This window comes from Sceloporus occidentalis, unplaced genomic scaffold, assembly GCF_023333645.1.
Source record: "Sceloporus occidentalis isolate IW3139 unplaced genomic scaffold, rSceOcc1.0.p SCAF_3, whole genome shotgun sequence".
Taxonomy (NCBI): Eukaryota; Metazoa; Chordata; class Lepidosauria; order Squamata; family Phrynosomatidae; genus Sceloporus; species Sceloporus occidentalis.
Genome location: NW_028316983.1, coordinates 43,156,336 through 43,183,141, shown reverse-complemented (window position 1 = coordinate 43,183,141; position 26,806 = coordinate 43,156,336). Strand labels below are relative to the sequence as shown.

Here is a 26,806-nt window from a genome sequence, read left to right as displayed (position 1 = left end):
AAATTTTGGGTGATGTAAATTCAGTGTGGCCTTTCACAGGCATATTGCTGATGAAAAGCCTTTTCATTGTAACCAATGAAGTACAGTGTAACCACTGCTTATGACATCCCATCTTTCAGACACTGGGAAACAACCTTTTACAGAATTGAATCAATGCCTATTTTAGACAAATATGTGGCTTTGGGTGCAGGGAATTCCAAGAAAACTATATAAGCTACTTTCACCCACCCATACTGAGTTACTGATTCAGCAAGGCTGACTCTACAACTGAACACTGTAGTTCTGACCACAAGCAGTAGGAGAAGAAGAGCAAGTTTGAAGGACAGAACTGTATGAAAGAGAAGTTTAATATCTGGGCTCTAGATATTGCATACACTCTCCCTTTTCTGGTCTTCCATCTTTTGCATGTATTCATTGGGTGCAACTCTAGAGGACGAATTGCCATTCCCACAGCAATTATACCTAGTAGAAATTACAGTGAGGCAGGACATACTTTCAGCCTGGGGTTTCTAAATATACTTTTGGTGTTAAGAACGCCAAAGACTAAGCCATTCTGCCCCAATACAACACACTGATGGCAACAGATATAGCTACAAGGTACATCCAACATTACAATATATATCTGTCCCTGACGCTCCCTTTGTACAGTACATACCAGGATAGCCAGAGAATGAAACTTCTCCTTAATGTCCCTTTGCTCTGTTCAAACAACATGCAGAGGTGAACAGAACTGTAGCTGTTTCTCCTGATTTCCATGTATTAGGTGGATGCAAGAATGAGCTGTTCATGAAATCATGATTCCAAATAATTCATTCAAGCCCTATGTGTGTAAAGGTGCACATCCATAGGACCCAGATTTAGGTGCAACATGTGGGCTGGGCTGGCTAAGCATACAGAAATCAGGGTCAGCCAGGGTAAATATGTTTCCTTTGAGGTGGTCAGCAAATGTGTGGTGGAATACACTTTCTGTACTCAAATTCAGATCAAATTAAATGTTTTAACAGTGAAGATGTACTTTATCTCAGGGGCAGGGGGCATGGAAGACTGCTATTACTAAGCATCATTGTGATAATTTACATCACTGGAGAGATTAACATATGCTAATGTGATAAAAATACTAAGTTAAAATGGGAGAGCAAAGACAAGCTATCAAAATTCACATACAGGGCTGGATGACGACTTAGTTATGCTTGAATTAGTATTGATTAACTGCAGTCCTGTTGATTTCAATGGTTCAGCTCCTTAGGATCACCAAGTCTAACTGCAACCTCAGCAACTGCATTAAAATCAAATTTTGTAGAAGGAATTCATGCAATGTACTGTTCAACTCCATGAGTCCAGCTGGTCATCTTCTTCATTTAAGATGGGGTAAATAACTGTCACCCTCCATATGTAACTCCCATGAATGCTAGCCATAATAGTAAAATGTGTGAAATCATGAGAGCTGTAGTTCAACAATATTAGGAGAGCCACACTGGCTGACATTGATCAAAACCAGACCCTTCCTTCCTTTACCTCTGGTGTGTCTGTGGTGAAAGGTCTCCACATCTATACTGTCAACATACCACATGGAGTAGTTTCCACAAAGCTCTGTATAAAGCGCCCACTGTGCAACTCTTCATATATATTAATGTTGCCTCCCTCTACTGGAAAGAGGAAACACAATATAATTATCCCACTAAAATCAGAGAAATATCAGAAGCTAGAAGACAACTTTGTTATGTGGTTGTGAACTAAACACATTGTTCATTAAATCCTGCTGAATTATCAGTTCTAAACATATTGGCTCATTTCCTTGTTATCACAGAATTTTGTTTGTCATCAGATGACATGCAAACTGAAAGTGTAACAGCCATAAAATAGAGGGAAGAAATAGCATAAATCTTATTTTAGGCTGCATCCGCACTGCAGAAATAATCCAGTTGGACACCACTTTAACTGCCATAGCTCAATGATTTGGAATCCTGGGATCTGTTGTGGCACTGAAGCTCTCTGACAGAGAAGGCTAAAGAGATTGTAAAATCATAGAATCACAGAGTTGGAAGAGACCACAAGGGCCATCCAGTCCCCTGCTATGCAGGAATAGACAATTCAAAGCACCCCTGACAGATGGCCATCCAATCTTTGTTTAAAAACCTCCAAAGAAGGAGACTCCAATACACTCCGTGAGAGTGTGTTCCACTGTCAAACAGCTCTTACTATCAGGAAGGACTATCTCATGTTGAGGTGGAATCTCTTTTCCTGTAGCTTGAATCCATCACTTTGGGTTCTATTCTCTGGAGATAAAAAAAAAACCCAACTTGCTCCATCTTCAGCATGACAATCCTTCAAATATTTCAACAGAGCTATCATATCACCTCTTAACCTTCTCTTCCCAGGCTAAACATACCCAGTTCCCTAGAGCAAGGTTTCCAGGGTCACTATTTTGGTTAACCTCCTCTGGACACGCTCAAGTTTTTAACATCCTTTTTGAATTTTGGTACCCAGAAATGGACACAGAATTTGACCAAAGCAGAATAGAGTGGCGCTATTACTCCCCTCGATCTAGACACTATACATCTATTGATGCAGCCTTCAATCACATTGGCTTTTTTAGCTGCCACATCACATTGTTGACTGAAGTTCAACTTGTGATCTACTAGGATTCCTAGATCTCTTTCATTTCTACTGTTGTCAAGCCAGGTCTCCCCCATCCTATATCTGTGCATTTCTTTGTTTCTGCCTAAGTTTAGCATCTTACATTTCTCCTTGTTGAAATTCACTGTATTAGTTTCGGCTCAGTTTGCTAATCTGTGGTGGGTTACAAACCGCCATTAGGGACGTCCTGAGGACGTCCCAGTTTGAAAAAGGGGCGTCTCTTCTAGACGCCCCTTACCCTATCACGGACTTAGTCCGTACAAAATGGCGGCACCCTGTTCATATGGGCACCGCCATTTTGATGTAGCGGATGCTCTGCGTTTGCACGTGGCGCACCAGAAGTGACGCCACGAGTGCGCCCTTTGGCACCTCTTTCGGGGCCTGAGAAGGAGCGCGATTTCCGCGCTCCTTCTCTGCAGCATCCGGGAGCTGCGCCGTTTAAAGGCTGCGGTTCCCGGACGCTGCAAGTGGAGGCAGAGCCAGACCGCTGCTTCTCAGCGGTCTGTAAAGCACCTGTTAAAGCAATTTTGATCCTGTCTTTTGGAGTATTAGCTCCTACTACTATTTTGGTGTCGTCTGCAAATTTGATAAGCATGCCCTGTATTCCTTCATCCAAATCACTGATAAAGATGTTGAATAGCACTGGGACCAGGACCTGTGGCACCCCAATGGTCACCGAGCACCCTTTGGGTTTGTCCAGTCAACCAATTACAAGTCCACCTAACAGTATCATTGTCTTGCCAACATTTTATTAGCTTATTTGCAAGAATATTGTGTGTGGGGGGTCTTGTTGAAGGCTTTACTGAAATTAAGATAAGCCTACATCCTCAGCATTTCCTTCATCTTTCAAGTTGGTAATTTTACCAAAAAAAAGAGAGATAAAATTAGTCATTTAGATCAACCAGGTATTCCTCTATTACAGGGGTAGGCAACCGTTTTGAGCCGGGGGCCGGGTTGCTGTCCCTCAGACAACTGGGGGGCCGAAGCAAAAAACTAAATAATTAAATAATTTTTAAAAAATTTAAATAAATAAATAAACCGGGACAAATGTAGGACAACATTTTCAAATGGTGGACACTTTTTTTTAAAAAAGTGGAGGACACGCAAAAAAATTTGCTGATTTAAAAAAATGTTAATATAAATGCATGTTTCTGAGGCGTCTATAGACAATTGCCCCCCTTGCCCCTGCGCGCGAGAGGCCAAAGGCGCCGGAAGCAATTGGCGGCAGGACCGGGCTGGGGCCGGTCCCAAGGCCTCGCCGGGCCACATCCGGCCCGCAGGCCTCAGGTTGTCTACCCCTGCTCTATTACATCTTAACTAATTCTGTGCTGCATTTCTCCTACTGTGTCCTTGGCATCATTTTCCTCAGGTTGAACACCCTTTTCTTTTTGTGAGAAGACTGAGGCAAAGTAAGTGTTGAGTCGTTCTGCCTGTTCTCTGCTCCCTGTTAATATTTCACCATTTACTCCATGCAATGGCCCTACCATTTCCTTCTTTCTCCTTTTGCTATAGACATAGCCAAAAAAGCCCCTTTTATCGTTCTTAACTTCTCTAGCAAACCTGAGCTCATTCTGGGCTTTAGCTTTTCTGACTTTACCCCTACACATACTAGCTATTTGTTTGAATTCCTCTTTGGTGATATCCCTCCCCCCCTTTTCCATTTTTATATATGACTCCAGTTAAAATTTAGCTAAACTGAAAGTCATCCATCTGGTTTCTTGAGATATCTCCCACTTTTCCTCCTCATTGGAACTGTTTGAAATTGTGCCTTCAATATCTCCCTTTTGAGAAACTCCCATCTGTCCTGAACTCACTTCACTTTTACTAGCCATGATAGTTAAAGTGGTGTCAGACTGGATTATTGCTGAAGTGTGGATGTAGCCTAAGTCTTAGTCTACAGTTATTGCAATGAGATCTTGTAGCACCTTTGAGACTGTATGAAAGAGGTTGTAGCATAAGCTTTCATAGACTTGGTCTACTTCCTCAGATGCCAGAAGACTATAAAATCTTAAGTCTAGACCAAGTCTATGAAAGCTTATGCTACAGCTCAGGGATGTAGCCAGGATTTTGAGTCCAGACTAAGTGCCACCACTATAGTGTGGCTTGGGCAAGGAGGCGCAGCAGCACGCACCATTCATTTTTCTAATGGAGGGGGGGGGGGGTCCGGACCCCAAGAACCCCCCCCCCCAGCTACGTCCCTGTACAGCTTCTTTTGCACAGTTAGTTTCAAAAGTGCTACAAGATCCCTTTCCATACTGATATTCCAGACTAACTTGGCTATGTCTCTGAATTCTACAGATAGAGTGATTATAAGCCAAGACTTATACGGGGGCATGGAGAGGATGTGTGAAAAACAGTTTTATTTCAGTTAGAGAATATCAAGCAGACTCTTTTTTTAGCTTTCCTGGTGTAATCCTGGTAAACTTCACCTGAATTACACTACAGTAATTGAACGTAGAATAAGGGCTACTGTGTATAAATAGCTCCTGTTAAAATATAACAAAGACTTCATTGTACTACACAGTGCAGAGCCAATAAATGAATTCAAGAGACACTTAGATGTGTTTCTAGAAGGGAGGGGCCTGAGTGGTCTGGTGGGAAAGCAGGAAGGGGGGATTATGATAAATTAAAATGTGGTTGGCATGTGGGCTTGGATGGCCTCTTCCTGCTCCTATCATCTTGTACAGCTTTTAAAACATGCTCAGCTACAAATCAAGAGTTTACACTGAACAAACAAGTGTTATACCTTGTGGGATTAAAGTGTCCCTCCAACTGAAGAGCAAGATTTTTGTTAAAAAGATGTTTAGTGATCAAAGGACATATACATATATTACTGAAAAAAGAGTAGTCTCATGGGACACCAAACGTGAAGATGGGGTAAGTCAAATAAGGGAAGGGCAGAGACAAAGAAATCCCACAGCAGGTTCCCCAAATCCTACTTGATTTTTACATCAGAAGAGAGCCAGGTTAATTACACTGTTTTTATTAAAATATGTACAACACTTTTGCCACTATAAGCATCTCTATTGTGGCCAACCATGATTATGACAGGAAGTTTCTAATTAACTATACTTGGTGGGGGAGGGAGGCAGCCATATGAAACAAAATAAAAAAATACTGTGCAAGTTTTCAAGTTCTCCAGAATAATGAAGTGGGAAACTTCAGTATTCCAGCAAGCCACTATATTAAGCCAACTTCATACCATGGTTTAATATCCTAACTTGTGCCAAAGCTAGCAATCATAACTTCCCAGTTCAAATTAACTAGGAAACAATGTGTAAGGAGAGTCTTCTAAGTTTAATTGCTGCTTACATGAAAAGGCTGTATGTGTAAGCAAAAGGTGTGTGTGCCTGATCTAGATCATATATCTTTATTATTCAAGTTACATATATCAATCCAGCAATTAAAACCCCCCGATAAATATTCTTGTAATTCATATGCTTTAACAATGATAGATGGCTCACATTATATTTTTCAATAATCAGCTGATTAGATTTGGGGCTGGGACAACAAACCATAAATTGCATTTCTGGGTTCCATCCCTGGCCTGGCTCTCATTCACAAAAGCAATTAACAACTGGTAGTTTAGACAGCTCATGTCTACTAGATGGAAACCATAGGTAAGGGCTGAGCAAGATCAAAAGGGTATCTTTTATAGACCCTGTGTTACTATTTGAATCACTACAGCAAGCCAATTTTCATGCTTGTTTTTAAGTTTGGTAGAAAGTCACAAGTGGAAAAATTAAGTAAAGAACACTGGTTAGCCACAAAACTGGACACACCTGGCTGCATAACCACCAAAAGAAACTAACTTCATTAGTTCTAGGGGCAGCAGAGTAAAATTTATATATGAAATGTGCCTGCACCAGTAGAACTGCTGAGGCCAAAGGATTTCTTTCTGTTTTTACAGCTGTGTCAAGTTGTGGTTCCCACTCTTGCCAACAATCAAGAGTGCTGAAGGAGCCCAGGTTAAAGGATCCCAAATCTTTGCAGCTGAGATTCAAATTGTAACAATTTTAACAGCTAACCTATGAATTAATATACCATTTAAAATTGGGATAAACATATGTTTGAAGTGAAAACATAGTGGGTTGTATTAGCTCAAGCCATGATGTCTTTATGTAATACCAGATGGCACATTCTAACACTAAACAAAGCTACAAGATCAGAAAGTTAATTTTAATTTTCTTCATTACCTATGCAATTTTACTTGCTTCCTCAAAATATTATCTCAGTTTCAATTTTTTTAGCAAAATTACCTTTCAATTGAAGTCTAATTGTCAGCCTTTAACAAGCTCTGAATAAAGCCTGTATCTAAAGAGGGTTTCTTATACTAGTATGTCTCAACTTCCCTGTACTTGTTGTTTACACTACCAGCCTTATCATCAATGACTACAAAATTATTTGCAGCTTATTTATTTGTTGTTGTTAACTGCGCCCAAATCAACACCAACTTATGGTGACCCTGTGGGTGAGACATTTCCAAGATCCCCTGTGCTCCATTGCTCTGCTCAGTTCCTGCAAATTCATGTCAATGATTGAGTCTATCCATCTGGTGTGTGGTCCTCTTCTCTTTCTACTCCTCTCTATCTTTCTCAGCATTATTGTTTTTTCTAGTAATCTGTGCATTCTCATTATGTGGCCAAAGTATAACAGCCTCAGCTTGATCATCTTGGCTTCCAAGGAGATTTCAGGCTTGATCTATTCGAGGACCTGTTTTTTTGTCTTTTTGGCTGTCTATGGTAACCTAAGCACTCTTCTCCAGCCCACATCTCAAAGGAGTTGATTTCCTTTATGTATGCTTACTTTACTATCCATCTCTTGCACCCATACATGGTGATGAGGAATACAATGGCTGGGACGATGCTAACTTTAGTGCATAGATGTATATCTTTACTTTTGAGGAACTTTACTAGTTCTTTCATAGCTGCCCTTCCCATTCCTATTTTTTCTTATTTCTTGACTGTAGTCATCCTTTTGATCAATGTTTGATCCTAGGCACAGGAAATCTTTATCATGAGATTTCCTCATTGTCAAGGTTGAGTTTATATATTTCTTCTATGGTCATTATTTTTGTTTTCTTTATGTTCAACATTAATGCACTTTTGTCTTTGACCTTCCTTAGTAACTATTCCAAGTCTATAATGTCTTCCGCTAGTGTTATGGTGTCATCCATATATTATTATTATTATTATGGCATGCATACCCCGCTCTTCAGCCCTAAAGACTATCAGAGTGGGTTACAATTATTATTTTTAATTAGACAGTTCCCTACCCTCAGGCTTACAATCTAAAAAGACATGACAGAAAAGGAGAAGGGAATGGTGGTGAGGAAGGGTATCTTAGATTGTTGATGTTCCATCTTCCTGTCTTCACTCCTCTTTCTTCTGAGTCTAACCCTGTTTTTCTTATGTTTTCTGCATACAAGTTGAACAAACAAGTTGACGGAACGCAGCCTTGCCTGATCTCTTTGCCAACAGGTAACCCCTCTGTTTCTCTGAATTCTTTTCTGATGATAGCCTCTTGTCATGAGTACAGATTTCTCATCAGGACTATCAAATGCAGTGGCACTGCCATGTCTTTGAGAGTGTTCCATAGCTTTTTGTGATCTATGCAGTCATAGAATCATAGAATGAAATGCTTTGCTACATCTATAAAGCACATGGTGATTTTTTCCTGGAATTCCTTTATTTATTTATTGTATTTATATCCGTTATTCAGAACTGTTCTCAGAGCAGCTTACAAATTGGTAATTAGACAGTCCCTTGTCTTCAGGTTTACAATCTAAAGTCATGACACACAAGGAAAGGGATGGGAACAGAGGAGGGGATTAAGTCCAACAGAAACTGCCTCTTACTCTCTCCCTCCGAGGCCAGGTCGATGCAGTTGGAATGGAGGGAAGGCCCTTCTTTTGCTTCTGGGATAGGCATGGTGGAGCTGTGTCTGCCTTTTATTCTTTCCCTCTTTGTGTGCTCCACCAGCCATCATATGTATGCAATATGGTCCCTGGTACCTCTTGTTTTCCTGAATCCTGCTTACACTTCTGGAATTTCTCTCTCCATATATGATTGGAGTCTATGTTGCAGAATTTTTAGCCTAACATTACTTGCATGGTCCTATAGTTTCTGTGGCTCCTTTTTTGTGCATTGGAATATATATTGATTGTTTCCATTTTGTTTTATACTACAGTCTAAAACTCAAAATTGATATATCTCAAATAAGGCTAAAACTGTAAAATTTCTTCTACTTTGAGAGTAGCAAGATACGTTGAGATGCAATCTCCCTTTTGGCCTAAAGAGTTGTCAGCATGATAGGAATTAACATTAATCCTTAGAGGTAGTTCTAGTTTTTCTGCCAGGAATTCTTAACAAAAGAATGTGTCTTTCTGCTTTAAAAACAGACTTTTGGGACATGGAATGAGGCTTCCATACTCAGTGAGAATAATGAAAATTTCAAGGCAATACTAAAAAGCATTTTTTTAAAAAAATACTTAAAATAAAGAATGTATGCTTTTATCAGGCTGCAACTGACATGCTAAGAAGCTAGTATGGGAACAATATATACAATGGTATTTAGGACAGACAAGATCAGAATGGGATTATGCTGGTTATCAAGAGTGTGTGTAACAAACAGAAATGGTAAATATCTACAGAAAGAAACAATTTACGGATAGTTTGTTATTCATCTTAGAACCCTAAACCTTAAAAATAATTGGAATTTCCTAATAAATGTAGTTAGATCAAGCCCATCCCTTCTGGTTTATAGATAGATAGTTAAATGATTCACACCTCACATGGTTTTAATAATCTTTATTTAAAATTGAAAAGTTCACTTCTCTGTCAGCACTGGTTGTAAATCTAATTGTTTTTAATGTTTGAACTGCTCTACTGGTTTTTAATGTTATTGTAAAATGCCTTAGGGGCCCTTATGAGGGCTCAGAAATGTCCTTATAAATAAAGTAAATATGAAACCTTATTACAATTAATGAGACTTATTGTAAAAATTTAAAAGTACACTAACTCTAAGTTTATATAGCAATAGATTGCAATGGAGGAGTACACCAATCACAATTAGATAATATCATTCTTAGGGGAAAAAAGCAGGATTAACAAAAATAAAAGTTCTATTAAATGATAGAGTGGTGAAAAAAATTCAACATCAAATTTATGATGGACTAATTTCCCTGTCTAAATCTGAAGGTAAATCATATAGTAAATCAATTAAAAATAGTTCCCTGAGACAATGAATGGAATTTGAGAAGTTACTTTTTAGCATAGGAGTAATGAGTACTTTGTAGAAGCTATTAAGAAAAATAGTGCAACTCTTAATAACTAACAGACTAAATAGGAAAATGATTTTCAAAATGATCTTAATAACTAACAGACTAAATAGGAAAATGATTTGACAATGTGAAATGAATTTGGAAATATTATAAAGTAGATGGTTCCTGGCTCTACAAAAGTTAAATTTGGGAGTTAAGAGGAAGAATCCCTGGATTCCTCCTGCACTCTATTCCCAAAGTTGGAGGCTTCTGTCTCTCATTTTAACAACAGCCTTCTGCTTCTGGAAAAAAGAGAAGGAAGAATCCCTGGATTCCTCCTGTACTCCCTGTGCGAGTGGGAGACAGCAGCCTCCAGTTTCAGGAGTTAAGAGGATGAAGAAGTTATTTAAGAGTTGTTATGTAACTATTGCCCGTTACATTCAGTGACATACAGAATTATTGGTGTAACATTAATACAAAAAGCATTACTGAAGATTCTGGATGGTCTGCTAAGGGCAAAGGTCAATGGTGGAGTGACACTAGAGGTTATCACACCAGGTGACACCAATCCTAGTGATGCCACTGCCTTGCAGCAAAGACAAGTGCAAGCAAGAGGTCTATTGTTCATTGCTCAGCCAGCTGCTCACTTGCTGCTCCCAGGGTGACCAGGTGCAAAGGGAGAAGCTTCTCCCTGGTGAGGAAAGACTCTCAATCTTTCTTCTTTGAAGCAGTAAAGGGCTCAGCTAGTGTGTATAGGGGGTTTGCAGAGACCACATGCTCTGGACTGAAGACTGGCATGGATGGGGAAAAGGAAGAGATTTTAACTAGAGGAGCCACTCCAAGGCAAAAGACTTTTACAAAAATAGATCCCAGATATTCTTCTCCCTCCTACGCACACCAGCTGCACCCCCCCTTCCTTTGGATCATAATATTAGTTAAATCCATGAAAAGGTATGAGAAGATTACATAACAGCTGAGATAAAAGAACTGAATATCTTACAAAGAATATCCCCTCGTAATGATATATGAGTATGTTAGAGCTCTAAGATCTTTGGCTCTCTAAGCACAAAAAGGTATCTTTTAATTCTCAGATGTTCTCAGTTATAAATATCTAAGGAGACTGGCACTTTAAAGACAAAGCAATCCTTATCCCATCCCTGTAAATCAAGGTGGACAGTTACAGAGCAGCTACACCTCTTTTTGAAAGAAAAAAAAAACTCTGCAAGGGCTGCAAAAACTGTCCAAAATACCCTCAAATGGTTGGGGGGGGGGGGGGGGAATCTGATTTTGATTTTTTTAAAAATGCTGAAAAGTGCAAGGGTATGACAACTTAAATTTTGTCCTGAAGGCTTCCAGAAAAGATAATTCATCCTATTGTTGTCAGGAAAAAAAAGGCAGTCCAAAGCAATTGGGAGCTGTAAAAACAGCCCGGGAGGCCACTTACAGCACCACAGTCATGTTTTACAGCAGGAGTAGGCAAATGCCCATAGTACCATTTAATCTAGGAAGGTCAGGCACTTGCAAAGAACTAGTTCACAGAGCCATAACTAGTGATGGGCAGCAAAACATGGGTTATTTGGCTAATACCTGGCTTTACTTTCTACTTTATTTGAGATACATCCTTTCTTGGTTGCCTGCCTGCTACTCCGGTACTACATCTGAAGAATATGTGAATAATTACATAATAATTGCAGTTATTCCAAAGGGAAGCAAGAGGCTTAAATGCAACCTAAGATAAATAGATGGACAGCTCTATTTGTGTACAGTGGGAACACTATCTTTTCACTCCCTGTCACTGTTCTGAATTTATTACATAGTAAACTTGTAGATGCAACCTTGGTCATAGTAGGCTCCATCTGAGCTTTAAAGCACTAGCTTTTTGACACAGTAAAACAGTATGATAACTGAGTGATAAATAAATCTGTACTAAACAAAGACTACTCACCCCCATGACCTTCCCACGCTGCTCCACATCCTCCCACATCGAGTGAACTATATAGCGACACATGTATTTTCCTGCTCGGCCCTCTTGCTTCATTCGTACTAAGCACATCCTATAGAAACGGTAAAGAACATTTAAAATTCTGGAAATGTTGAGTTTAAGAGTATAAACTTGGAAAACTGCAAAGTGAAATGGAGATACAGCTTGTATATGCCATAGTTACATAGAGCAGGCTTGTGATTGATCATGACATGAACTTCCATTGCTTTACTTTAGCTGCACTCTCACTACTATAGCTACATTACTACAGTTGTTGAAATAGCAAGAGAGAAGAAAATAACTGGAAGATAACAGCACATTCTTGTCTATCTTTATCAGAAACTCTACTGGTGTTAAATGGAGCTTCCTCCCATGTAAATATGAATTACAGTGCAGCTGGCCTGCATGAATGTCCCTCCAACAACAGCTGAACTGAGAACAGCAACTTCTTGACAAAATCCAGGCTTGTGACTAACATTGTCATAATTTTTTTGCTGTGTAATTTATAACATTTTTGCTCGATGAAGAAGCCAGTGGAGCTTTGGAAGCTTGTAACATGTATTTTGTGCATTTTGATTGGCTAATAAAGGCATCACTTGTTTTGTGGATTTTGGATGTTCTTGTGCTTTGCATGGCAACACTGCTATCTATCCCTGGATATGTTTAAAAGGGACATAGATATCTACAGGATTATTCTGCTGTGCAAAGAGGCAACAAATACCACTGTTATACCATGCTAGAAAGAAAAAAAATGATCTCAATTAAAGAAAGATCCCCCAGTCAGATGGAGGAATTGAATGATACCTTTCTAGAACAGATGACTACACACTCAGAAAGGAGAGATGTAGTGATGGGTGACTTCAACTATCCTGATATTTACTGGAATTCAAACTCAGCAAAATCCTCAAAGTCTAGTAAATTCCTCACTTGCCTCAAAGACAATTTCATGGTCCAAAAGGTGGAAGGGGCAACAAGGTGGTCAGCTATTTTAGATCTGATCCTAACCAACAAGGATGACTTGGTTAATGGGGTGCAAGTGGTGGGATCCTTAGGTGAAAGTGACCATGTTCTCCTGGGCTTTGTTATACAGTGGAAAGGAGAAGCCAGGCATAGTCAGACACACATTCTAGACTTTAGGAGAGCAGATTTCAGAAAACTTAGAGAAGTACTGAGGATGATCACATGGTCAGAAATACTAAAAGAGAAGGGCGTTCAGGACGGATAGGAGTTTCTCAAAAGGGAGATAGTGAAGGTACATTTTCAAACAGGTCCAGTGAGAAAGAAAAATGGGAGGTGTCTCAAGAAACCAGGATGGATGAGTAAGGAACTTTCAACTGAGCTAGGTTTGAAATGGAACATGTATAAGAAATGGAAAAAGGGGGAAATCATACAAAAGGAATTCAAAGAAATAGCAGGCATGTGTAGGGGTAAAGTCAGAAAAGCTAAAGCGCAGAATGAACTCAGGCTTGCTAGAGAGGTTAAAAACAATAAAACGGGCTTTTTGGATATGTTCGCAGCAAAAGGAAGAAGAAGGAAATGGTAGGGCCACTGCATGGAAAAGATGGCAAAATGCTAACAGGGGACAGAGAAAAGGCAGAATTACTCAACACCTTCTTTGCCTCAGTGTTCTCAGAAAAGGCAAAGGGTGCTCAACCTGAGGATAATGGAGCAGAGGACAGAATAGGGGCATTTCAGCACAGAATAAGTAAATAGATAGTACAGGAATATCTTGTTAATCTAAGTGAATGTATGTCTTCAGGACCAGATGAACTACATCCAAGGTATTAAAAGAACTGGCAAATGTAATATTGGAGCCATTGGCAATAATCTTTGAAAACTCCTGGAGAACAGGAGAAGTCCCAACAGACTGGAGGAGGGCAAACGTTGTCCCCATCTTCAAAAAGGGAAAGAAAGAGGATCCTAACAATTATCATCCAGTTAGTCTGACACCAATACTAGGAAATATTATAGAGCAGATCATTAAACAGAGAGTCTGTGAACATCTAGATGGCTATTCCATAATCACAAAAAGTCAACATGGGTTTCAGAGAAACAAGTCATGCCAGACAAATCTGATCTCTTTCTTTGATAAAATTACCAGTTTGGAAGATGAAGGGAATTCTGTGGATATAATGTATCTTGATTTCAGTAAGGCCTTTGACAAGGTTTCCCATGACATTCTTGCAAACAAGCTTGCAGATGACACCAAATTAGGAGGAATACCTAATACTCCGGAAGACAGGATCAAAATTCAAAATGACTTGAATAGACTAGAAAGCTGGGCCAAAGCTAACAAAATGAAATTGAACATGGAGAAATGTAAGGAACTGCACTTAGGGCAGAAAAATAAAATGCACAGATATAGGATAGGGGAGACCTGGCTGAACGAGACTATGTGTGAAAGGGATCTAGGAGTTCAAGTAGACCACAAGTTGAACATGAGTCAATAGTGTGATGCGGCAGCTAAAAAGGCCAATGCAATTTTAGGCTGCATCAATAAAAATATAGTGTCTAGATCAAGAGAAGTAATAGTGCCACTCTATTCTGCTTTGGTCAGGCCCCACCTGGAATATTGTATCCAGTTCTGGGCACCACAATTCAAAAAGGACATTGAGAAACTGGAGCGTGTCCAAAGGAGGGTGACTAAAATGGTGAAGGGTCTAGAAATCATGTCCTATGAGAAACGACCTAGGGAGATGGGGAAGTTTAGCCTGGAAAAAGAAGGTTAAGAGGTGATATGATAGCCCTGTTTAAATACTTGAAGGGATGTCATATTGAGGAGGGAGCAAGCTTGTTTTCTGCTGCTCCAGATAACAGGACCCGGAACAAAGGATGCAAGCTCCAGGAAAAGAGATTCCACCTCAACATTAGGAGGAACTTCCTGACAGTAAGGGCTGTTTGACAGTGGAACACAGTTCCTCGGAGTGTAGTGGAGTCCCTTCTTTGGAGCTCTTTAAGCAGAGGCTGGATGGCCATCTGTCAGGGATGCTTTGATTGAGGTTTCCTGCATGGCAGGGGATGGGACTGGATGGCCCTTATGGTCTCTTCCAACTCTGTGATTCTATGATTCTAAAGTGCTGATAACTAAAACCCTGCTAAAATCCCAAAATCAGTATATAAAAAGATGATCATATATTTATTTGGAAAATGATATTCAGGCTATTTTGAAGAATCTGAGCATGTGATAGGAAATTGATAAATATAATTAAGGAAGTAACTGAGCACTGAGAGGAGATAACCTGATCATGGATGGCTCAACTGCATGCAGAGAATAAATGGAAGCTAAAATGAACAGGTATTTGCTCTACTTGGTTGTTTTGTCAATTTCACATATTTTCAAAGTTCTTTCCATGTGGACTAGGAATTCTGGAAAGACTGTCAGAGTTGCACACACCAGACAGCAACAACAAAAAGGTCATGGGAAGGGTTACGCTTGCCTCTACTCAGTCAAGATTTAGCTCTCCACTGAAAAAAATGAGAGTGCTAATACCACTTCTTGTGCTCTCCTTTCCTTACTCACAAACAGTACTGTATATCTAACACATAACAACTTTAAGGGGGATCTATATAAACTACAAATATCACATTGTTTCGCTCGTCTACAGCTTTCTGAAAAAGTGGTGTTGGAGAGCATCAGTGGGAAGCGGCCTTTATGTCTGCTTATTTATGCTTGTAAAACGTTTAAAAGTAAAGTGTGCCCACAAGGGTTTGTATTAATAATGTCAAAAGGTTCCAAGATGACACAAAGGATTATAAGTCATCACTGATGGAGTTAAGAACCAATGTTTTTCAGGCTGTACTTAGCCCAATTCTTGAAAGGGCACTGTGTATTTGGATGTATAGTCCTGTCACAAAGTAGTTTAGCAGCACCCTGAGTGAGGTCATGGAATCTGGAACTTATTTTTTAAAAAACAGTACCTCGTTTACAACGACTGCCATTTGAGGTTAAAATGACAGATTTTCTTAGATTTTCTAACTAGATCAACACAGCTGCAAAACCTTTTATGGTTTTACCATAAGGCCATGTTTTAATATTCAATTATTCAACTGCCTAGTTATCTTTGATTGCTGAAATTTTTTTTTTGCTTTAGAGACTTATTAATTTCTGGGGCAAAGGCATTATTTTAAAATTATATTTTAGAAACTTTTCCAGAGAGGTTTGCTTCTATTTCATTATTATTACTGTACACTTCTTTTAATTTTAATATAATTTATCTTTCCTAACTATAAACAGCAATGTTAATGCATCTTGTCTATCATAAATACTATTTCCATTTGATTTATTGGTGGTCTCTTTCTGGTGAACCATTACTACCTTTAATACACTTATAACTCTCCCTTCCGCCACAATCAAATTGAAAGCTTACATGTAGTTGTCCAGGCAATTACAAGAAATAAACCTCCTTAGCTTTAGTAAGAGTGTTGCACCTGTGTCTTCAAAACAGGTTACATTCTTTATGCTTAATACTTATAGACTCGATATTTTCTTGTTTAGAATATTGTGCACTGATCCTTTCCATGTTGCCTAATCTCTTAATCAAGATTAGAAAGATAATAGTACAAGTAAATAATCAACAGATTTCTCTTTTGCAACTAAATTAATTTTAATTATTACATGTTTCTAAATTTAAAAAAATATTTGGAGTCTACTCTGTCCTAACAGACAGTCAAAAGGATTGAGGTTTTCTACTAGGATTGGTTTGTCTAAAACTATTCTGCGTTTTCTACAATAATTTCAACAGATTTATAACTATATATAGAATGCAACTAATACTGAATACAGTACGTATACATTCTTCAGAGCTAACATATTTATTAATTCTATAAAAATTGCAAATTTGTGCTAGTGTAAGCATGAAGGTAGGGATGCATTTATGTACAGCAGAAACATTCACTCCTATAACGTCTTGTGACTTCTTTGCATCATAGCAAAATATGTGTGGTTACTTCAACTGTCTTGGTTACATCCCATTTGGATTACTGTAATACACAGTAAGAGGGTCTGCCTTTGAAAAGTGTTCAGAAACTTCAGTTTACTCAAAGAGCTGCTAATCAGGTTGTTAACTGGATGTAGCTACGGAGAGCACACAGTTCCCTTGTTGCAACACCTTCATCATCTATCAATCCATTTCCGGGTACAATTCAATGTGCTAGTTTTGACCTATAAAGTCTTATTCAGCTTGGGTTCAGGTTATCTGAAGAACTGTACCTTCCTTCAGGTGTCCATTAGAGCACCACTATCATCCAGAGAGGTCCTTCTCTCTGTCTGTCCCATTATCTTCTCAGGTTCATTTGGTGGGTACAAAGGAGCAGGCCTTCTCAGTGGCTGCTCCCAGGCTCTGGAACTCCCTCCCTAGAGAGGACAGGATGGCCCCACCCAATCTCCTTTCAGCAGCAGGTAAAAACATTTTTGTGTCATCAGGCTTTTTCAAACTGATGAAGGTTGGGCTTTTAAATGCTGAGCAATTCAGATGTCAAGGTTTGTACACAGCTTTAAATAATTTTTAACATTTTTAATGTGTAATCTTTTTAATTTTTTAAATTATTTCTTTTTAAGTCATTTGGAGCAGGGCAATTTATATTTATACTTTGTAATTCTTTAAAAATTTGTACTGTTTTAATTTGGTTGTTAGCCACAAGTTCCTATATTGGGAGAAAGGTGGGATATAAACAAACATAAATATAAATGTCACATGAATGCTCTAAGATACCATTTCTGATCTTCAATTTTAGAACAGGTTTCATCACAAATTAGAAAGGTCATCAATGCCCACTTTTATTGTTGCTTAATGCTTACAGTCAGGAAAACAAATCTCCAAATACAAAGATTTGATTGCTTTCTTCTTCAAGGTGACAGCTAGTCGCCCTGAAATAACAGCAGCAACAACAAAAACCTTGAAAACCTAACTCTACAATAGATAGCTGTTGCAAAGAGTTTGGATTATTCTCTCAGAAAAGTTGACATATGCCATGAAAACTTCAAAAGGCTTCATTAGCAATGACACCTTCCTCCAGAAATTGTTTCCATTCATAGACTAAATAATCAGGAACATACATGCTCCTAAACTGCCAGTACAGCAAGGGGGCTTCTGCAAAGACACTTTGATTGTTGAACTTCACTCTTCTGAAATAATTCCACCACTATCTTTATATACCTCTGGAAATATCACTCTGGCATACTGCGATACTATGCTTGCTATGTAATACACAGATTGTAATTTTTTTAAAGAAAAACTATTACTGAGTTTGGGGGGAAAAAAGTCCTGGGTTCAGTCTCTCACATTTCCACCTGAAGGACTTCAGATAGCAGATCTGGCAAAATACTTCTCACAGACCTTGCAGAGTTGTTACCAGTTAGAGCAGACAGCACTGGATATATGGAACAATAGCCTGACTCACTATAAGGTAATTTGTGTGTTCATGTCCTGGCCTGGCTATGTAAACCCACTGGGTGACCTTGGGCAAGTCACATTCTCTCAGCCTCAAAGGATGGCAATGGTAAATCCCTGCTGAAGAAACCAGCCAAAAAAACTCGGTGATAGGTTTGCCTTAAGGTTGCCATAAGTCGGAAACAACTTGAAGGCAAACAACACCACTCTGGTTCCAGTATTTGTTGTTAGACTCCAGATCACACAACTAACTATCTCATCACATTTTTATGCTGTGTGTGCACCAGAATTTGCCTATTTGTCATTATCCTTTCTCATTTCTGCTTGTTTTACTCACAGGTCCCCCTAATATAATTTTATATATATAGTTTAAAAGATCAGTAACTTTGATCAGTCTCCCATCACAACTGTATACCAAGCACTTCTAATTTATTATGATAAATATTATAAAATGAGTACCCTAGTCTCTAGTCTTGTCTTCCCTTTCTTTCTCCAACTCAATTCATATATAAACAATTTAAACATAGTTAACTATAACACTGAAACAGGTTGCTGTTTTAATTTACTGCAAAGTGGTTAATACACTTGTCATATAAAGTAGGAAAGAAATGAGAATTAATTGGTCTTCAATATAATTCATATTCCACATTCAGAAGGAACAACTGAGGTATGATATTTTGCAGATCTGAGTCAATGTCCCCCAGATATTTTGCCAAGCTTCTCTCTTTCTGAAAGATGTCTAGAATGATCTGAAAAATGTTTACGATAGTGAACATATCTTTGGATTACAGTAGGAAACATCAAATAACATGTTTTCAATACCTGTACATACATGCATGCACCCTGAAAACACCAAATGGTATTGTGAGGTACAGATGAGATAGTTTCAAAAGCCACGCTTGTATTTTGGGTGATTTTTTGGACACTGTAGTTGTTATGTGCCTTCAAGTCATTTCTGACTTATGGTGACTCCAAAGTGAACCTATCACAGGCTTTTCTTAGCAGATTTTGTTCAGAGAAGGGCCTGCCTTTGCCTTTACTCTGAGGCTGAGGGAATGTGACTTGCCCAATGTCAGCCAGAGTGTGTCCCTGTCAGTGCAACTGCTGGGGTCCAACAACCACTGTCAGCAACTCAAACAAGTCTTGGGGTTAAATCAGACCCTTGGAGCAGAGCTGGCAAATTTCCAGAAGCAGAAGTGTGGCTCCAAAGTCCAATTTGGGATGACAACAACTGAATGTCTTCCAGGAACTGCAGCAATGCAGGAACCTCCGGGGACACACAGCAAACCGATGCTATAGCTTCTTCTGATAAACCACCAGAGAAACAAAGTCCCCAAAGTGCTCTTTATTCACAGTGCTATAATACAAAACTAGATCTCTAAAACTCCAAACCATACCAATCCAACTCCTTCTACAAACCCACACCACACCCTTTGCAACCCCTGGGTTTATATAGTCTCCAGACCATGTGGTCTCCCAAACCCAGTGAGTTCAGATGTGTAGCCATGTCATATGTCTCCTGTGCAATCCAGAGACATGGTTTCATCAGCCATGGCTACGTGCACTTGGGCACTGAAGTGTCCTTGAGACAATGAGCTTCAGCTGAGCTGATCAGCCTTGCCACTCTGCTGAATGCTCATGGCCAAACACACACACATCAAGCATTTCCCTGTGCGCTGTGTTTTAACCCTTCAAATCCCTGACAGTCCCTTCCAAGCAAAGATTCAAATTCTGATCTCTAGATTTGCAGTCCAGTGTTCTCTGAACACTGGTAACAACTAAACATATATTAATGTAGGCAGTAATTAAAGTAATGCACATTTAGTGTAAACTGTGGTTTGGGTGGTAATCTATTTCCATTTACAGTATCTGGAAGTAAGATACACTGAATTCAAAGGAATTTCAAAATAGACACGCATGGGTCACCAGGTATGTACCTAAAATAAGCCAGATAAGCCTTTATAGAAAGATTCATACTTTTGTTCTCTGTATCTCCACTATGTATAGATCTTTCAAAGACCTGATGTTAAGAATGTCTTTGTATTGGATATTCATGTCTTTAAAATGCAAACAGCATCACCTAAACTGATGACTAATTGAATTCTTACAGGCATGGAATGGAAATATACCATACATACTTGACTATAAGTCAACCTCGTGTATAGGTTGAGGGCAGGTTTTGGAGCCAGAATATGGATTTTGGTATGACCCATGGATAAGTCAAAAGTAAAACCTAAGGGCATGTAACAAAAGATCTAAAGGATGAAGCAAAGGAAAACCTGTTTCAAAATTCTAGCAGGCATAACTATTTGTGTTCATCTTAAAGGCTGGATGGATGAAAGAGTAGAGGGGAGTGAGTGCTTACAGGAGAATTTACGCTCTTGCCTTTCACTAGGTGATGGTTCAATTTTAAAAAGGAGTTAAAAGTACAGTACTTACACTGACCAGTGAATAAGTCGACTCAATTTTTGGGGTCTATTTCTTGTCTAAATTTTTCTAGACTTATACATGAGTATATACAGTAATCACTTTCCATAGCAGTTGTCAGGCAATTCCTCCTCTAAGTATGGTATTTGCATGGGGAAGAAGCTCCCTCCCCCATGATGCCAATGGGGGATTTTCTCCCAATCCAGAAACAAATTCATTCTAGTTTGTTCCTTAGATACTTCAGTTTGAAACAGATCTACTTGAAGCAAATTATTGTGCAAGTTGCCACATGTCTGTGTAAAACAAACAAGTTATAGTGTACTTATTCACTGGAAAATTATCAGTACAACAATTTCTCAACTGTATCCTGGGACTATCTCATAACAACTATGGGTTTAAAAATTTCAAATGTGCTCAGTTTTGTTTCAACACCACGAAGCGATTAGGTCTGTGTAATGAACTGGTGGCGCAGTGGTTAAATGCCTGTACTGCAGCCACTCACTCACAAACCATAAGGTTGTGAGTTCAATACTAGCAAAAAGGCTGAAGCTTGACTCAGGATTGCATCCTTCCGAGGTCACTAAAATGAGTACCCAGATTGTTGGGGGCAATTAGCTTACACTTTGTAAACTGTTTAGGGAGTGCTTAAGAGCACTGATAAGTGGTATATAAATGTACTTGCTATTACTATGAACCACCACAACTGTCCTTTGTCCTGTTCTGCATTTGTGAAAAGGGTGAATGAATAATGATAGCATAAATAGTACACAAAATTACCTCAAATGTTATTTATTTGCAAATATTTATATACTGTTTATATACAAATATTTCAATAAAATACATAATATACCCAATATACAGAACACACACATTGTGTTTGAGGGACAAAAAGCCTATATTGGGCTTGACTAAAAAGAAATGCTTGCTCAAATAAATTAGTCAAATAATAAATCTGTCAGAAATTAAGAACAGTTGTAGCTTGCTGTAGCTCTGATGGAAAATTCCATATGGCAGGTGCCACTGCAATGAATGCCCAGCTCCAAATGATTTCAGGAGTATGTGGCACTATGAGGCGAACCTCTCCAGATTACTTTAAAAATGGAATGGTCTAGAAAGGAAAAGGTGGTTTCATGTGCCATCAGTTCCCAAGAAGTTTAGGGCTTTTATTTTTAAAACCTAGTAACACCTAAAATCTGGTCTGGTGGTAGATATTATATGAGTAGTGGTAGTAGTAGCCAGTGGGAAAGTATTATGTGCGGCCAGTTGGCTCCCCTCACTTAGACGTCTAGCTGAAGCATTCTGTACAAGCAGCCTTAAGGACAAACCTACACAGAGTACTTTCAGGTTACTAATGCTTGGACCAGTATAACCAAGTGATCACTGTCCATGAATGGCCACAACTATCTGCTGAAACTCATAAAAGGCACTCCAAACACTGAGGTTACTTGGACCTCCAGTGATAAAGCTGGATCCAGGCTGTGAACTAGATCCTTAGGAATGCAACCCCATCTAGAACAGGAAATTTCCCTATTTCCAAAATATGGTACCCATTCACCCACAAGGTATCCATCTTGCCAGTATTCGGTTTTAGTTTATTAGCCCTCATCCAGTCCACCACTACATCCATCTGCTGTGGGGCACCATCCCCCCATACTATCGTCACCAGAGATCCAAGAAGCCATTTCTCATTTCTGCTCTCTGGAATTTGCTCTGGGGATTCCAGAGAGCAGTACACTGAAATTAAGTGCTCCCAATTCCCATCCCCAACTCAAAAACTGCTGAAAGAAGCACAATCAACAATGTTTCACACACATCCCATCTCTCTTGACAAAGTTCAAGAAGGTGAAAATGACCAAGGCCTATTCGTTCCAAAACCACATCTGAACACGCCAGGAGTTCTCACAGACCATGGTGTCTAAAGTGGGTTTCTTTTAGGAATGCCCATGCCACTACTTCTTTAAAGCCAGAAAGGACTGCTCCCTCACACTACAACATGACAACTCAACTATATGCCTTTGTGTAGCTTTAATTAGCCATGAATGTGTCATCTTCAGCTTTAGACAAAAAGTACAATCTGAGATGTAAATGCATGTAGCTCAGAATAATTGTGCAAATGATTAATGTAAAATATCCCTGATGTTTGCAATTAACTGCAAAGATGTCAAGAAATATTTGGAATACATTCAATATTTACTTTTTCAAGCACCGAGTACTGCTTCTTTCAACTGCTGAGTATCAACATAGCTAGGCCTAAATCTAACTTTAGTCTGAACCAGGGTAAACCCAAGGTGTCAATGAGAACTTTGCAGGACAACATTGTGTCAGGTCTACTGAGACAACAGGTATTTTTTAGCTGGGACTAACAATTGGATTTTGGCCCTCTATGTTAACAATTCTGCTAGTCGAACAGCAGCAAATAAGAACCAGGAATCATTATTCAACATGGGGTGGGGCAGGGCAGGATCAATACCATACAAATGAACATGCTTCCATAATTGCCTATTTTTAAAAATTATTTTATTGTTGCTGTCCTCACTTTCCACTTCAAGAAACAGTCTCAAAGCAACTTGAAGTGTGTGCATAGAGGAATACAGAACTTCATTATTAATTTTTTAATACACACACACACACCGTGGTTAACCTTATAAGTAATAATACATGTCATTAAATATAATCTATAAAACAATAGTAGAAGTGTTCACCCACAACACACAAATCACTTCTTCAATCTAGAATGAATAACACAAACACAGTCTACATCAGTCAGGCCATAATTAATATCCAAATGCCTGGGAAAATAATTACATTTTTACCTGATACCGGATACCATAAAACAAACTGAGTAGAGCATTTTAAGAATGCTGTTATAATGCAAAAAATGGAAACTGAAACCTCTTAATTTCTCTTGGGAAAGGCACCGAAAGAAGTACCTCTGATTTTGTTATCAGATATTGGGATGATTCATATGTAGGAGGTGGAGCTTATATTGGGTTCTGAAGCCATTTAAGGTTTTATAGGTTTAAAACAGCTCTTTGAGTCTGGCCCTGAAATTAACAGGCTGAAATTCATCAGTAATTATAAGACAGAAGGGGAGCCTATATATTCACATTACATAGTCCTATCCAACAGCCTGGAAAATGAATTCTGCACTAACCACAGTTTCTGAATTACATTTAGGCAGCCCAAATTACAAGACACGGCATTAATTCAACCCAGAGGCTACAAGATTGTGTGAGCTTTGGCTCATTAATTCTTATCCAGTCAACTATCAAGAGCAAATAACAATTGAGCACATCCAGCATCACATCTGCTCGAGATGAAATAATAATAATAATAATAATAATAATAATAATAATATGGAAAAGGATCACATGAGACAAGGCTAAGGTTCTACTGGTGCATAGTTCCTCTATTCAGATGGGAGGAATGCATTTGGATGCCTTCATACTTCACCTAAATGAGCAGAAGCATGATTTGGGGATCCTCCTGGGTCTGTTGTTTGTTATTAGAGCACAAATGGTCTCTGTAACACAGAGGGTCTTCTACCAGCTTTAGCCATGCTGCAACTCTTGGAATTGGGCAACCTTGCATTGACGATCTATAGTCTTGTAGCCTCTGGGTTGAATTACACATTCTAATAAGGGATATTATTAAATGCAAGAGACTAAATATATACACATATAACATCTTTCAGATGTTTACCAAGTGAATATCTGCTGTAAACCAACATCACATATCATCAAAATAGAGTCCATAATACATTTTGTAACTCTGAAGTAAATTGGGGAAGAATGGGGGAAAAGGTATGAAGAATCTAGCATAAATACAAACTGGGTCAAGTAGTTACTCTTTTTTCAGTTATATTCTTTGGTCTTCTGAGTTGCTATATTGGTAAAACAAATCTAGTACTATTAGCTTCCAGAAAGGTGGGCAATTAGAAGAAATAATTTCCTTCCTTCTACACCACTGTTACACCACTTTGACCTTTTCAAACACAAAACTTTAGATGAAAAACTGATTTTGCTGAATTATTTTTCTTGGCTAGTTATTTAACACAAGAAGGAAAAGCTTACTTTTTGAGGTGTTAAATATTCTGCATGTAACCAAACTGGAGTTCACTTAATCTGTAGGTACATTTTAGAGGTATAAATGTAAATGTCAATGGTGTAATTTGTTAAAGGCTTCTGACAACCAGCAAGTAAAATCACCATACATTATCACAGCTTAAACCACTTTTTACGTAAATGTGAGTTTTTCCTAAAACAGCTAAATAAAAGACCTTTCCATTCAGACTGAATGAAGCTTTTAAAGATACTCAGAGCCATATCCTTTCCACCACTAGACTTTAAAAACTACCGCAAATATTACACTTCTTTGACCTTTGATTCTAAAGTTGTTCAGCCATTAATATGATGAGTTTCACTAGTTTTGTTACAAAAGTGACAGCTTTTACTTTCAGTTAATATGGAAGGTGAAGCAAGCAAATACACACACATACACACACACATTTTTTGAGTTTTACTTACCATACATGAAGCTGTGCTACTAAAAACCAAGAGTTCAATGTGTCAGGCATCTGAAATCCTTTAAAAAATGAATTATAAACATTTTCCATTATTTGATTATGTTAACAGTTTTTTAAAAATTTAAGTAAATTAATTGACTGAAGCCCAGTACAAGCAGAAAGAGTTGTGGATGTGTGGATGTTTATGTAGTACACACATAGGTATTATTTTCTTCTAATGAGAACCTTGACACATCATAAGGGCTATAAACCTTAGAAAGAGTTGTTGGAAAAAATGCCACTAGAAGGGGAAGTTTAAAAGGCCCCTGGTTCTAATAGAACAATATGTACAGTACTTTGGATATCATCCACTGTTATAAAGTACATCAAAAGAACTACTTAAAATTACATCTGAGGACTCAAAATAAAGTGTTCTCCTACAAGTTTAAACATAAGCGACTACTAATAATCTGCAAGTGCTGCTTCTAATGAAATGTTGCTGTTAATTAATGAAGTTTTCTCTTTACAAAGTGATGTTCTCTTTGTTACATAGACACGTTTCAAACCTGAAATGTGTTTAATAGTATCCTGTAACGTGTTTGATAGTACTATACCAAAATATTACTCATATTGTTAGAACCTATTGAATGCCAAGGTTAGGTATTTGGTATGCTGACTGTTTAGTCTTCTGTTCTTAGATTCACTGCCTGCAATGTATATGACACTAGGGCCCTAGAAGAACCATGTCCTTGCTAGTTACCATTTTAAGAAACAAACCGATCACAGACTGAGATGGGATCAGCTGTCACTGTTGCAAAAAATATCCCTCCATGGCACAGATTTATTACAGGATTCTTGGGGGAACAATGAGATGAGTAGTTACTAATTAACTTTTGAATCACATTAAGTTGATTTAATAGCAGCAAGGAAATTCAATGTGGTGGGGTGGAGTTGGGGAGATTAGGCAAGTGTGGTTCTGACCCCACTTGCCTAGACAGAATACTGCTTTAACTGTACACTTCTATTGGACAAGTTTCTAAACATTTTAACCAGATTTCAAGAACAGCTACCAGAACAAATATCAACAGTTGAAGAAGTTAGCAGTTTTAGTGCAATGATTTAAAAGTTAATACAATAAAACCACCTCATAACAAAGGAAAATCATGTTAACAAGATGTTATGCTACTTCTGCTATTTGGATGCTCCCCCAAACGACCAACATATAAACCTAAATTCTGCTGCTGTCTGAAATAATCTTCTAAAAACTGCAATCCCAAAACAAAATACTGAGGACTAAGTCCCAAAGTGGGATTTACCTCTAAGCAATTACGCAAAGGACTTCATTATGTCAAGACTCTAAGTATAGTATTTGCTGTCTTTCCTAGTCAGAAATGAGTGTATATTCAGCATGCACATATAAAATGCCTTTACTTTACTGTATGTAAGTTAAATTTCTTGTTATGAAAAAATAAAAGAATGAACAAAACCCATCTGAATTGCTGAGCTATTACAACAATAGGATTATGGACTCCATAGCATCACAGGTTTGAGCAGGAAAAATATGAATTCCATTTGTTTCACAGAATCGAAAGGGACCAAACAAGCAA

The 26,806-nt window shown here is 38.5% G+C and overlaps 1 protein-coding gene across 2 annotated transcripts in view; it reads right to left on the bottom strand.

Annotated features, from left to right (window-relative positions):
* The window catches only part of UQCC1 (ubiquinol-cytochrome c reductase complex assembly factor 1), a 66,070-nt gene that overhangs the window by 20,561 nt on the left and 18,703 nt on the right, over positions 1-26,806 (bottom strand). For both annotated transcript variants that reach the window (XM_089514215.1, XM_089514214.1), the window contains exons 6-7: positions 25,222-25,279; positions 11,844-11,952 (exon numbers count right to left, since the gene is read on the bottom strand). In XM_089514215.1, coding sequence (XP_089370341.1) covers positions 11,844-11,952; positions 25,222-25,279 — 167 coding nt within the window. The remainder of the gene's footprint in view (positions 1-11,843; positions 11,953-25,221; positions 25,280-26,806) is intronic.